At 38.3% G+C, this 15,163-nt stretch overlaps 1 protein-coding gene across 24 annotated transcripts in view; it reads left to right on the top strand.

Moving 5' to 3' along the window:
• Nucleotides 1–15,163, top strand: part of diaph2 (diaphanous-related formin 2) — a 474,147-nt gene that overhangs the window by 33,515 nt on the left and 425,469 nt on the right. For all 24 annotated transcript variants that reach the window (XM_077247876.1, XM_077247896.1, XM_077247898.1 and 21 more), the window contains 2 exons: nt 2,751–2,927; nt 13,544–13,648. In XM_077247876.1, coding sequence (XP_077103991.1) covers nt 2,751–2,927; nt 13,544–13,648 — 282 coding nt within the window. The remainder of the gene's footprint in view (nt 1–2,750; nt 2,928–13,543; nt 13,649–15,163) is intronic.

Genomic DNA, 15,163 nt, shown 5'->3' with positions numbered 1-15,163 from the left:
TTCATGATAATTTGCCAGACCCTTGTCTTCAGTTTGACTTTGGTCTCTCCTTGAAAACTTGCATTTTACGACAGAGTGTGCTTGATTCTTTTTATTTCAATCATTTGGATTTCATCCATATATGCATGTTCCCTTCCATGATTTCAATGACAGACTAACAGTGACTTGTGCATGGTTTGATTTCACTTTCTCTGAGCCAGTAACCCATGACTGGAATGCTGGCAGAAGCCATTAGCATCTCTTTCAAATTAGCTAGAAATCTAAAACACACCATAGTCACGTCTTGCCATCTAATGTAGTCCATAAAGCTGTCTATGACATTGTCTTTGTATTCATTATGAATGTAATGTGAACATGAACAAGTGGAAAGATGATACAGGTAATATCAGCCCTGTGCTTTAAAAAGTACAGATTGGAAAGGTGAAGTAACAGGAGAGCAGGTGAGTCAAACATGAAACCTTGAACCATATTTTATAACTTTCTAATAATTAACCAAACAATTTTGTATTAACTTAAAAAAAGAACAAAATGATTATTTTTTTAGTCTGTTTAGTTGCTTTAAGGCAATTTATTTGCTAGTGTACTCTCAAATGTTGATTTAAAAAAAAAATCAACAATACAGTAAAAAGTAATATTGTGAAATATTACATTTTTAAAAAAAATAATACATTACTAAATGCAATTTGTTATACATGAATATCAGATGATGTCACCAACGTCTCCTCACTGACGTCACTCAATTCTAAAACTTGTCTTCCGCCATCTTGAGTACCTGATTCGGCAAGATCGATACAAGAGTCGCAAAGGAACTAGAGCTTATTCTCTGGCCGAGCCCGAACTTGCGGGCCGATATTCCCCGTCACTATACTCGGGCCGGGCCCTTGATCTAGAGATGTGCACTCCCAATGCAAAAGAGTGCGGCGCGGGACTAGATTTGATGGCCGAGTGCGAGCGGCAATGCACTCTCTGTGTGTGTGCGCGTTGCAGGGAGAATAAAACGATTTGCGGGACTCCCGCAAACTAGAAATATCTATGAATAAAACATATAAAAACTAATACATTTTTGCAGAAAAGCAACAAGAACTAAAACAAAATAGAAACGATTTACAGGCCAGAGTTTCCTTTTAAAACACGTTTGCAGCGTTGAGCGATGTAGCCAATCACAGACATACGTGTTGATTTCTTCAACGCAAAGGCCAATCAGAAGCATTTAAGATAGACTCCCCTCACTGCTCAAAACCTCTATGCTCAAAGACTTTTTGTTCAAAGCTCTGTATGCTGACAAATCCTTTAATTGTAACAAACAAAGTGTATATATTATGAAAGATTCATTGTGCAGTCAGCTTAATTGATATTAACAGAGATGTGAGATCGCAATTAACTGATGTCAGCTTTTTAGGAATTATTAAGGGAGCGCACTTTGCGCGCATTCAGTCAAAATCCTTCAATCATATCATGCCCAACCATGCACGCAGCTGCTTGCTTTTATGTTATAACGGTGGTGTGCAAACTCTCTGTGCAGTGTTCATGTTGTCTGTGGTGAGTGGATGTAAATAATAATGAGCTTACGCTAGCTTAGGGGTGTGCGATATCACGATTTATGATCGTGGATTAAAATATATCCACCATCTGCTTTGTCGTAGAAATGTCGTAGTATCGTGCATTCTATCAGTTGCAGTTCTGGTGCCTCCGTCTCAGCATAGGCTACAACGCGACGTATATTCACATCAAATGTTAACGCAAAGGAACGGGACAATGCAGTTCACATAAGTTCATTATTTGCATGTGCTAACAAGTCATTCACGTGTTGATGCGCGGTTCTAACGAGCGCTTTTCTGAGCGCGTACACCCGAAGCGCACGCGTACTAAGCCTGTCTAACAACAGCGACAGGTTACTGAACGAAGTTATCTTTCTAGTCTTATTGCACGAATACTGTCAAATACACACAGGGTTTACATAAACAAAGTTGGTTATGTATAAACTTCCTAGCTAATGCCGTCAGTATTGTAGACAGTACTCGGCAGGTACTCAAGATGGCGGCAGTCAACTGGAAAAAGAGCGGATGACGTAAGAGGTCATGTGATTGATATTCATGTATAGCAAAGCTGAATTTTCAGCATTAGTACTCCAGTATTCAGTGTCACATGATCCTTCAGAAATCATTCTAATATGATGATTAGGTGCTCAAGAAATCCTCCTTCTCCTCTTTCTAATGTTGAAACAGTTGTAGTCTTGAGGAAACCATGATACATTTCTTTGAAATAAAAATGCTTGACAACAATGTTTTAACTGTTACTTTTGATCAATAGAATGCATTCTTTGTGAATTTTTTTTAAAAGATCCCAAATTTTAGAACAGTAGAGTGTATGCTTTTTAAATTTACAGTATCTACAGGGAAAACTGAACAACAACAATGACTCGTGTTGCACTTCACAGATTTTTGTCCAATCAAATTGAATTCAAATAATAATGTCCTTCCCTCTGCAACCAACCAGCATAGTTAAAGCCTACTAGCGTCCCCCCCCCCATTTTTTTTTAAAACAAACGGACACACCCATTGATATGCCTCTCCTAAATCTTCCCTTCTTAATAAGAAATACACCAACAGAGAGCAGAAAACTTCACTCAGGGGATTTCACAGGGTCATAAAAGTTTTTCAGAAGGCAATTCCACTGTCAGATATATGTGCTGTTTATTTATTTGATCTGACATATGCACCAGTTATTTACTTAGTTATTTGTCTCTCCAGCGTGACAGAATCACCAGTTTTCGAAAGCAAGGCACGAAGAAGGAGAAGCCTCTTATCCAGCACCCCACAGACCCCATCTCGACTCAGACCGAGCTGCCTATGCCCCAGCCTTTTTTTGACGAGCGCTCCATGAACCTGTCAGAGAAAGAGATCATCGACTTGTTTGAGAAGATGATGGTGAGTTTGTTTTCTCATCCTGTGATCTGCACTGTGCCCTCAGACGCCCTTCATCACTGATGCATATCAAAGTGTGGAGCTCATGTTAAGGGTGTCAATTAGGCCATCAAAACCAGTTTTCTCTGTGACATTACACCAGTCACATACTTTACCAGCAACATAAAATGAGTTTAGCAAGGATTTAGCTTAAATTTAAAACTGGACTGTTGGTAAGTTGTTCAATCAACTTTTTAGTTGCTTTTTTAATTATTTATTTTCGTCCAAGCATTCACTTAGTTCATTATAATATCTGCAGTACTTGCAGATAAAATAATATTGATTAAATACAAGGCCACTTCAGTGTACTTGAAGAGAGTACACTTTCATGACTGTGTTTCTTAACACACAAAGTGTCAGTTCGGGGGATAGTACACATGCAGTACTACATGTGCACTTTTTTTTAATTTTAAAGTTTATTTATTTAAAATTAAAGTAAATTTAAAGTTTTACTTCATAGTACATTTTAAATCATTATGTTTTATTAATCTTTTGCCTACTGCCTTGAAGTACACTTATTTTGATGTGCTGACTTGCATACTAAAGCACACTTAAAGTACTCAATTATTGTGTTGATTGTTTTATTCAATGTTACTTTTAAAGTTATAATAAATACATAGCATGTTAGTTTCTGTAGAAAGACATTAAAGGGGTCATGATGCTATTTTAAGTTCATCAGGTGTAATAGAATAGGTTAATATGCTTTAATGTTCAAAAGCACACTATTTTTCACATGCTGTACATTATTGCAGCTCTTCTATTCACAATCTATCTGAAACACGCTGGTTTCTACAAAGATCCTCCTTCCGAAAAGCTCATAGTGCTCTGATTTGCTAGCAGACCCAGTGCATTGTGATTGGCCAAACACCTCAAGCGTGTTTCGAAAATGTAATGCCACCACAAATCGTGAGTTTTAGCTTCCAAGGCTTTAGCAATTGTAAACACTGTTAATAATGTTATCATTTTTTCCGTATCAGATCGATTCCAAGTCAGATTGTGAAAATTTTCTTCAGTGGGCCTTTAAGTGGTTCAAAAAATAACTCTAAATTTATATAAATGCAATTAGCTAAACTTTAGTTTACATGCAGTTGTGTTAATTGTAATAAGTAGTCTTTTAAAAAGTGTGCTAAAGTGTACTTATTTTAAGTCTTTTGTATAATGGTCTGTTTCCTAAATGGAATTGAAATCAAAAATCTGTGGTGACTCAGCGTAGCCATTTGTTTCCTCAATTGTTTCTGTAGTAGCCACATTTATGATTCATGGATCGTCAAAGACACCTTATCTTTCTTCATCTCTCTTCTGCTGTCAATCGCGAGTGGAGAATGGGACTTGAGATGTTTGCACTCTCTGCCGACAGGATGCATTAACTGAGCGTTGGCATGGCTTGACACTTGTTCATTTTGCCCTCTGGGAGTGAATATACATTAGCTACCATGCTTTTATATGCATGACTCTTCTTGCTAATTCTGTCATGAAGTGTGATATGTTGACAGCTGTCAATAGAGCATCTGCTACATAGGATAGAACAAGCTACTGTTACGGAGAGGGGGAAACAGCACATTATTGTCTAAACAGTTTTGTTTAAAGCTACAATATCGCTTGGGGTCGCTAACCTCTTACAATAACAAAGGTGTATGTTGTGATGACTCATAATTCCAGCGGAATTATGGAACTTGTCGTCAAGCTGATGGATCTAATAATGCAGGCCTGATATCGCTCCGGCACCACGCCGGATTTCCGGCGTACAGATGTGTCTGCGAGGAAAAAAAAAAGAAAAAAGAAGCAACAGCAAAAGAAGCGGAGTTCGACCAATCATAGCGCTGGGTTCATTCCCCAAATAGCAAGCGGGTATGATTAAAAGATGCATAAGGCCTATCATTAAAAAGAGACTGAAAATCGACAGCAATAAAGAAGTCCGCTCGATCCCGCTTCCACTCCCGCGGCCGCCTCTGACTGAGTTCATGAGCGAGGACATTAGGCTACAGTAGTCACGGTACTTCTGACTCCTGAAACGGGTACTTCTCGGTAAACGGGTACTTCTTGGTAAACGGGCTTTACTCGGTAAACGGGCTGGGGTGGATGTGGAAAGTTGAAGTATTGTATTGAGTTAACTTAATCTGGATTCTATTATCACACGGAGTGATCACAATCGCATGGGTTATCTTAAAATACTCCGTCATTCATGTCACTCAGATAAGATGAAGACATCATACAGCCATGCAAATTATAAAAAGCTTAAGTATTGATGAACAATAAATCTAAATAAAATTAAAATCGCTATGGCTTACTGATTATGAAAGTGCTGTGATTTGTGGATTAATTTACTGATAAGCGCGAGTCTGCAAACAGGTGTTTATTTATTCATTCTCAGTGTTGAGAAACGTAGCCTGCATGTGTAACGTTATTGTGTTATAATAACTAAAGTACCTAATTATGTTACATAATAATTTTGTATGAAAACTAGCGCGTTACTTGTGGATAAGAAACCGTTGTATCAGTGCTGCGCTCTCTCTCTCTCTCTCTCTCTCTCTCTCTCTCTCTCTCTCTCTCTCATCTCTCTCTCTCTCTCTCTTTCTCTCTCTTCTCTCTCTCTCTCTCTCTCTCTCTCTCTCTCTCTCTCTCTCTCTCTCTCTCTCTCTCTCTCATACACTCTCTCTCTCTCTCTCTCTCTCTCTCTCTCTCTCTCTCTCTCTCTCTCATCTCTCTCTCTCTTTCTCTCTCTCTCTCTCTCTCTCTCTCTCTCTCTCTCTCTCTCTCTCTCTCTCTCTCTCTCTCTCTCTCTCTCTCTCACACAAACACAGACCGCGCGCACAGAGAGAGATGATAATTGTAAAATGAAAATTGACGAACTGTTTTGTTCTTGGTTGTGATTTTTATTTCCTGTCAAAATGCCAGAAAGCATTTTTTATTATCCATCCGGTGTTTTTAAAATTCGTTAAATAACGGACGTTTTACTATTAACACAGCCCTATGTCAGATTCTTCTAACATATAGGCTACTTGATATTCTTTTTGGAATAAGTGATTCGTTTTGCTATTATTTGTCCTGTGACAGGACTCCTGTCTATTCATTGTCAACTATTTTCTATAAGTATGTTTGTATTGGCTAACGTTTATTCAGCTAATGCTTGTCCTGTTTAAATGTGCAATGTTCAAATGCAAAGACAGCACGGCACAAATAAAAGCCCTTTTTTCTTTCCTTTTTATCAAGTAGGCTATCATATTTGGATATTGGAATAAAAAATTAAGTAGAACTATCTTAAATGTACAAATGTTTTTTTTACTGTTTTCTAGGGGTTTCTTAATTTTAGACTAGTTGACCTGCACTGCAATGTATTTTTTTCATGATTAATATTGCATTGCAAAATAATGTGTGCTGGTCAACTAGTCTAAAATTAAGAAACCCCTAGAATCCCCTAGGATTTGGGTCGAATTCAAAAAACTTTAGAAGTCAAGAATTATGAAGATAGGCATGTGTTTGTGTGTGTGTCTTGCATTCTCAAAAAATAATGACAAAAATATATGACAACAATATAAGAAGACTAGAAGAACAATCGCTCATCACTTTGTGTCAGAAATTAGGGGAGGATAAACTCGCCCTTACGCATCTGTCCCAGGGAAAAAAGTTCAGGCTCAGAATTTTTTTCTACTATCACCCCTGAATAATGTGTATGGAAGAGTGAATACATTGATGTTTTTATACATTGACTATGGTATGTAACCGGGCATGATTGCTAATAAGAGACTATAAACTATATGAACTATATAACATTGATTAGTTTTATGTACATTTGCTCACATGTTTAATAAAGTACATGCAAGAGCTTTGTCAAGTCGAAGTTTGTCACGGATATTACGTCAATGACAGGGGACAAGTGAACGGAGTCTGGGACGAGCCATTATTTAAAATTAGAATTTCTCTTTAATAAAAAATCTTCGGGAACTTTTGGGATATTGTAAGTACACAACTGCAGGAAATATATCACACTGTGCAAGTGATTTTTTGATATTTTATTACAAAATACTTACATATTTCACCTTTAGCTCATGGTGAGGACTGAATGCAGTCTTCACCCTATCTGTGAAGTTCCCGCTCTGTTTATCTGTACAGTCACACAGTCCCCAAGACACCAAAACCGACAGGGCTGCTGCATACACAGGCCTCAATTGAACTTGCGCTTGTTTTGGCCAAGACAACTCAAATAACAAAATCTGGCGGCAGTGCAATGGAAGGATTATTTCCCAGACATGAAAAATGAATGCGTTGTATGAGGTTTTTTGGGGGGTGGCAGGGTTAGAGCTCTCCCCAACCTGTGGCTGTCACAGCAGATTCTGTCTTTGATGCTTTTTTATTCTTTGACTGTTTCTGTGGATTTATTGTCTGTACATGGGAAACTCTGCCAATTTTGCAGCACCTGAGCAGAACTGCTTTTCAGTGTTCATTTATGTGCTCTAAACTGCCTTCTAGGCTCGGAAGTGAGTTGTACACCTCGTTAGGTAGACACCACATTGATAATTGACCTGTACTTGCTTCAAAAGGCAAAACTGGACTCCCCACCTCCAAAATTCTTTGATTTTTCAAAAGATGCAGCATTTATGTGGGGAAATTGACTGCTTAATGTATATGGCAGGGATCTCCAAACTTTTTCATTTTTTCAGAGCTACTTTTTAAAAATGAAAGTGGCCGAGAGCTACTCATGTAATACAATACTTAAATCGCTTAAATAATGTCTCATAACTCTCATATTAACAACTAAACGAGTTTTTGTAGGCCTATATATGTCACCCTTATATGTCAGAGAAAATAACAGAATCAGATAGAGCTGCAAGAGTTATGACAAAAATCATAATTGCCGATTATTACCTTGAAGTTGTAATTGCAATTATTAATTACGATTATCACAATTTACATTGAATATATATCTATAGGCGTGTTATAATACATGTTTACACAAAAATTGTTAACACACACACAAGTACTGTCCCCCTTTATTTAACATACCCATCAATTGTAAGAATAACTAATAGTAAAGACTACTAATAGATAAACATTAGGACTATGCTAAAGCAATTGAATAGCAGTCCCAAACTAGTTTTTGTTAATACAATGTTGATATGAGCCACCACAGTCATTTAAAAATATAAAAAATAACACAAAGTGAAAATAAAGTGACATTTTGGGGTTATGGAAACGACAGTTACCATGGTGAATACACAGTATACTAACAAGAACTGTTAATGAAACTGCTCCTGGTGAATAGAATGAAAATCATACCTGCATGCAAATCCTTCTCAGCTAACACGTGATTTATTGGTATTTTAATTTTATTTCGTGACTTACTAATTTACATCGTAACGATGTTGCATGCTTGTAGTTTCTTTTGCACTTTATACAGTGAAGCGATACACAGGGCGCCGCCGCATTTGCGCGTGCAATTGAAGAGTGCGCGCTACGAGCACAGTATAACGGGACAGGACAGTAAAGTCCGTTTTTCTGAGGTGATAGTCTTTTTATTTCAGCGTACACTTATGTCACTGCCTGGTATGTCATATTGTGCTGGGTTTTCTGAAGTAGTCGTGATTCGTCTCTCATAACATAATTATGCTCTAAACACACACACACGCAGAGTGGATTTTCTTTTGTAATCGCGGCTTTGAACGATTACGTAATCGTGGCATCCGTAATCGTAATTAGAAATTCGATTAATTGTGCAGCCCTAGAATAAGAGATTATTTTTTTTATAGAAAATTGTACTTTGCATAATATACTGTAAAAACACATAATTATAGTTTATATTGCATCATCATAACTAGAGAGGAAATGGTATGAAAATTTAATTTCATGATTATATTGACCAAAATGATCACGGTTATCTCAGAATCCTGTTCAAAAAGTAATAATACTACACAATAAAATCAATTCAACAAGTTTTATGGCGAAAACCAGCAAATAAAATTAGCATCAATATGCACTTTTTGTTTACATAAACATTAAAAATAACATTAAAAATGATGGCCAGATTTTTGTCTTGCAACATGTTATCTACTAACATACAAGTTAAAATAAAGTTGACAAAATATGTTTTATAAAAAGATAAACCTCACATATTTCAGCCTTTAAATCATTTTTATAAAAAGAATGAGTCAAAGATAAATTACTGACATTTACAATGCACATTAGCTTATCTTTTATTATTAATAGTAAAATTCGGTCCAATTTTCCCGGGACGTCTGTCGCTGCTATGCAACTATGCACTGCGCTCTCCACAAAGACAAAGAATTTTTAGTAGGTAATGGATTTCCACCGCCGAAAAACGCTTGCTGTACCTAGGCTCTGCTAAAAGATTTATTTACGGAGAAGAGAAAAACCCCCGTAGTGTTTGAGTGCACCCCATAGACTGTGGTGCACCCCCATCCTTCATGTTGACTAAGCTTTCAATGTTGTTAGGGAAAGGGTAAAGCTCATTGGTTGGTTCTTGTCACATGATCTGAGTTGAGATATTTTCATCTCGCCGCGCCAGGAAAAAAAAAAAAAGCGTCGCTTCAATTATGAGTGCGATTGCCACGCGCCTATATTTGAAATAACGAACTTGATCGTGCAAAAGACGTGATATGTGAACGGCCCCTTGGCGAGCTACCAACAATCAGGCCACGAGCTACCGGTAGCTCGCGAGCGACGTGTTGGAGACCCCTGGTGTATGGTGATCATAGACTGATGGTGACCAACAGCTCAGTTTTGTTCTGTGTGATGCCTGCAGTGGCATTCCATTGCTATTTTTGCTTTCTAGTTGGTATAACAGAGACAATCAGAGTTAAATTACAGATACTTGATTTGCCTATTTTAATAATTGATAATGTGACTTTTTTGTAAACATTTAGTAGTGGTGAATGTAACAAAAAATAAACTTCCGTACGGTATCACGTCTTTAATGCTCAACAAGGCCGGATTTATTTGGTCAAAAATATAATAAAAACAGTAATATTGTGGAATATGATTACGAATTAAAATATATATTTTTTAATTTATTTTAAAATGTAATCTGTTCCTGTGATGGCAAAGCTTCAAAGCTCAAGTAACATTTCTTCTTATCAATGTTGAAAACAGTTGTGCAGCTTAGATACATTTTTCAGGATTCCTTTGATTTATATAGAAAGTTTAAAAGAACAGCTTTTATTTGAAATAAATTTTTTTTTTTGAAAATGTAATATTTTTGGTCACTTGATCAATCGCATGAAATGCTTTCTTGCTGAATAAAAGTTTTAAACTAAAAAATATATTAAACTTTTGTACACACGTGTATACTGTAGTTTTTTCTTTCTTTGTGGTACAGAAAATTAATACTTTTTTTTTGTAATTTCAAGTAATGTTTTAATAATAAAAATAAGTTTTTTTTTTGCCCTTTTTAAAGTAATAAACAGACTAAATTAAGGTCATTGTTAAAAAAAAATCTTGTTCTGTGCTGTAGCTTTCAAATGCAATATTTCACATTTTAACACATTGCATCAGGCTGGACATCAAACATGAGTTCTATTGTTTCTTGGGGCCAAACATAGTTGACATCAAACATGGTATTTATATCTGAATTGTGGTCTAGAGGGAATCAATTCGTGGACTTGCAGAGTGAGTACAATTATTTTAATGTGACAGCAGTACCAACTGTCCAATTTTGCATTCACTCTTAATTTTCCATTGATGTTATTGAACTTAGGAGGATAGGGTGTCTTTCTTAGAGCTTTAACATGTAAGGCCTATGTCTGTCTTCCTCCTTTTTACAAAAGTATTGTGGAAGTGACCAGGTGGCCTGGTCATATGTAGAACGTAGTCATGCAGCACATTCACTGTAATCGTCTTGCATTCTCTGACATGGTGGGCTATAATCAGTTGGATTTGTTCACTTGTTTCAAATGTTTGTGCCAATCTTTCACCCGTCAGATATTTTTGGATCTCCATATTTCCTCATTGCTTTAGTAACTGCCTATCACTCACATAACCTCTCAATTGCTTTTTTTGTTCTCCAGATAGTGGAACATTAAACCTAGGCTTCAATTTGCTGCTTGACAAGCCAGGCAGGTGTACATGCCTAAAACATGTTGCACAGAATGGAATTGGCTTTTTGTATTGAAGGCATAATAATCATAGCAAAGCAATTGAGGGAAAAATGTTCTGCTGCCATTGTCATTGAGAATATAGATCAGCTGGTCTGTTGGTCTCCATATAGGAAAGATTCATGAGCCACAAAACAAAAGCACATCCAATCTAATATATGAAACTGTGGGAGATCTTTCATACTCACGTTTCCCTCCTTCATACTCAAGGCACACACAGATATCGATTCACATCATCAGTGTTCAAGTTAAATTTGGGGTTATTCAATATATAAACTTGAAAGTATTGACCAAATGCAAATAAATACCCCCCCAGATCTCTCTGAGATTGCAGTGCAGTGCTAACTCGTGGAAGAAAAATAAGGGTATACTAATGTGGTCGGTCATCAAAGGGCTCTTGTAAACAGAGGAGCTCTTCGACAAATTAAAGCCCCAGCCCTTTGATGAACAGGGTTAGTGGCCATGGCACTAAGCATATGATATGCTCGCCTTAATGTGTGCACAACGAGAGATAGAGCCACTGTTGCCCTTCCTTGCTATTGTGCGTGCATGCACGCAGCTGGACCCAAGGCCTGATAAAAATGCACAGCGGTAAATCCTTTCATGAGCCGGGTGACGGCATGTTAAGACACGGGTGAGGGCTCTTAACGCGCCTCTCCTGCTGAGAAACAGCACTGGCAGGATGTGACATACCAGCTCCTCCGGTTTGCATCATCATTCAGTCAACCACTGCTATTCCTCCAGCACCATTAACATTAAGACAGAGAGAGAGGCGCCTAGTCTGAAGAAGGACTCTGGGATTGATGAGGTCAGATCGTTCCCCCTGCAGATGCAATCACCCCCTAACTACTCTACATCCTCTCTCTCCAAACTATACTCTGCCAGCGTTCTTCTTCAACGTGTAGTAGTCTTGGGTGACTACTGTGTGTACTTTAGTTATTTAGTAAATGTGGCCAGATGAACTTAAATATCAGTGGCAGCATAATTGTGTCAATCCTTTTTCCCTTTCTTCCAGATTGAAGGAGAAATAGCTTCTCCTTGAACTTCGCTGGATCCTCAAAAGTATATTTGGCCTATTTTGATATATGGCACTTTAATAAGTGTTCTTCCGGCTGTCCTTACATTCCTAAGCGGATTGCTTCGATTTTGGGAGAAATCCTCAGAATCCCACTGCAAAATAACCCAATTGACTAAGATCAAACATGCAAAATTATGCCTTTGTTCCTCCAGGAAACTTGGCCACTCTCCACAACAATTTAAAGTGAGAGACAAATCTACTAATTTCCATTTTTTCTGGAACCCCTTCTCGGTGCCCTTGGTTGATCAGTCTCGCATTCTGTGCACACTGTGTACTTTTAGTTTTAATGGTCTGTATTGGTAACTGCATTGTTCCTGTGGATGACTTTATGAAGTTTTCTGAGCACTGAGTTTAATAGAGCTTCAAGTTAAGAGTATGAATGGAACTGGTCTCACATTGCAGCTGAAGAGTAAAAAAAGGTACTTATTTATACCTTTGCATTAGTGGATCCGACTGCTTCTGTAAAATGATTCAGATATGCCAACCCTGGCCTTTGATTTAATAATTCCAAGCTTTGAGGACATAATTAATCACGATGGGTAAATCATGCTGAAGAGCGGGAACTGGATTAAGGAGCCAATTAAGATGCCACATCAACAGGGCTCACTCATTCATTAAAGGCCTTGTTTTACGTGAGGGGAAAGGAGAGAGACAGTGGTTTGATGTAAAACTGTTGAAATGTTCCTCTTTGAAAAGATCTCCTTCACTTTATCACTAATTCAACGCATGTGCTTTTAGGAACATGTGGTAAAAACACCAAGAGTCACAGTTTTCAAAATTGGCATCTCTCTCTCTCTCTCTCTCTCTCTCTCTCTCTCTCTCTCTCTCTCTCTCTCTCTCTCTCTCTCTCTCTCTCTCTCTCTCTTTCTCTCTCTCTTTCGTTCTTTCGTTCTTTCTTTCTTTCTTTCAAAATTTTACATTCAATTAAAATAAATAAGTAGCTTCGAAATCAACAACCCCCCCTTTCCTCCTTGAGTATTTTCATTTGTCTGTCATTTTTTTCTTCTTTGCGGATACCCACACATTCATGGGTCTCATTTGAAAGCAAAGAACACAGTCCCTTTTCCCTTCACCAGAGGGCAGCATGGCTCCATAGAAATGCATCATGGGTGTATCTCAGGAGAAAGGCTCTTTGTTGCACATACGACATCTCCTTGACTTGTCATGGAATTGATAAACATATATCAAGGCGTAATGACTCACTCTAACCTTGTTTCTACAGGACAGTGTCCTTAGTGTTATCATGAATGTGCTGTTAGAACAAATAGCAGATTTGAATGATTTTAAAATAGATTACATTTATGTTTTTTATTTATTAATTTAATATATTTAAAGTGTATTATAATATATATATATATATATATATATATATTTTTTTTTTTTTTGTGTGTCTACAGGAGGACATGAACCTGAATGAAGAGCGTAAGGCCCCTCTGCGAGGAAAGGACCTGAGCACCAAACGGGAAATGGTGGTCCAGTACATTTCTGCCACGGCAAAATCTGTAAGTGCACCACGACACTGGGGCGGTCGGTCTTAGAAAGAGAGAGAAACAGACAGAGGAGAGAGTGGGGATGAACCACATGACGAGACACTACGGAATAATGAGCTTAACCTGATCTGCTTTCTGCTTCTCTTGCTAAAGCCCCAAATCTTTGATTGCCGCCTCCTTTAGCTCTTTTATTTATTATTTATTCTGATTTATTTATTTTGTATTTTTCCCCTCACCTTTTTTTTCCCTGGGTGCTTATCAGGCTCCTTTTGTTGTATTGCACTTTCCAAAAGCTTCATATTGCCGGGGATCAAGTTTTCATTAGAATTTGGTACGCATCACTGTCTCTGCTCGGTAAGCTGAAACATGCCTCTTTCATCACCGTAGATGAATAAAGGCTGGAACGCCACGGCCTCGCGGGGTAATCCAAGGCTTTTGGGGCGAATACTCTTCATTCCCTTTATGAAGTAGGTCTTGCCGAGGTTAGACTCCACGTAAACACCAATGTTCCCCTCACCCGCTCTGTGGGCAGCTCCTCTGGCTGGCCTTCAGCGTCCGTTTTCATTAGCTTTCCTCCCGGCCATGATAATTAACCAGCATTATTAATAATGATGATAATCTGAGATGATTGAATTCTGCAGCAGTGAGCCACACATATTAGTATTGTTGTCTCAAAGTAGGAAGGGTGGCGGGGGTTCCTCTCTCTGTGTACCCCTGTAGCCACCTCAGCACCACCAGAGGCACTCACCAGCAGCATGTCATTGTGGAGGCTGAACACATCGCTCTGACAAGCAAGGAGGAGGTTGGGAACGTGTGCTCTCCATTCTAGGGAAGAGATGTGCTTTTATGTGATAAGAGATGTTTAACACAGGCACAACAGACTTTTCCCTGTAATGCTCAACTTTAGCACCCAGAGATCTCCTCCTACTCCTCCTCTTTTAGGCCCAATCCCAATTCTACCCCTTTGCCCTTCGTCTACCCCTACCCCTAACCCTTCGCCTTCCCCTTGACCCTTGAAACAGAGTGGCAAGGCGTAGGGGTGAAAATATTCCCCTAAGAAATGGGACACCACTACTACACCGTTACACGCCATTATACGTCGTAGCGCCTACGTCACAGGAGATGCGCCGATGTTTATCACAAACTTCCAAGATGCCGTCGACAGCTGCAGTCATCTCAGTTGCGTGGGTCACAGTTATTTTTTTGCATTTGTCTTGTGACGTAAGTTTGCTGGTGGATCAGTTTATGGTAACGTTATATATGATGGCTGCAAAATTGACTTATTTGGACTTAAAGAAACGTTGCTCGCTGTCAGACTGGTTGATCTGATCATGTTGCAAAAAGCACAAAACTGTAAGCACTGTTCGTTTATATCATGTTAACATATAACCACAAGAAAACAATGCGTTCATAGCAGATGTACGGTAAAATATAAGCCAATTCCCTTCCGTGATTACATTCACCAGTTATCAGACATGTAAATATGTTGCGGGACTATCGTTAGCAAACTATAGCGATTTTGGCGAT

Source organism: Siphateles boraxobius, unplaced genomic scaffold (genome assembly GCF_051911475.1).
Source record: "Siphateles boraxobius isolate OS27281-9 unplaced genomic scaffold, OSU_SipBor_1 3, whole genome shotgun sequence".
NCBI lineage: Eukaryota > Metazoa > Chordata > Actinopteri > Cypriniformes > Leuciscidae > Siphateles > Siphateles boraxobius.
This window is presented reverse-complemented; position numbering and strand designations above follow the sequence as displayed.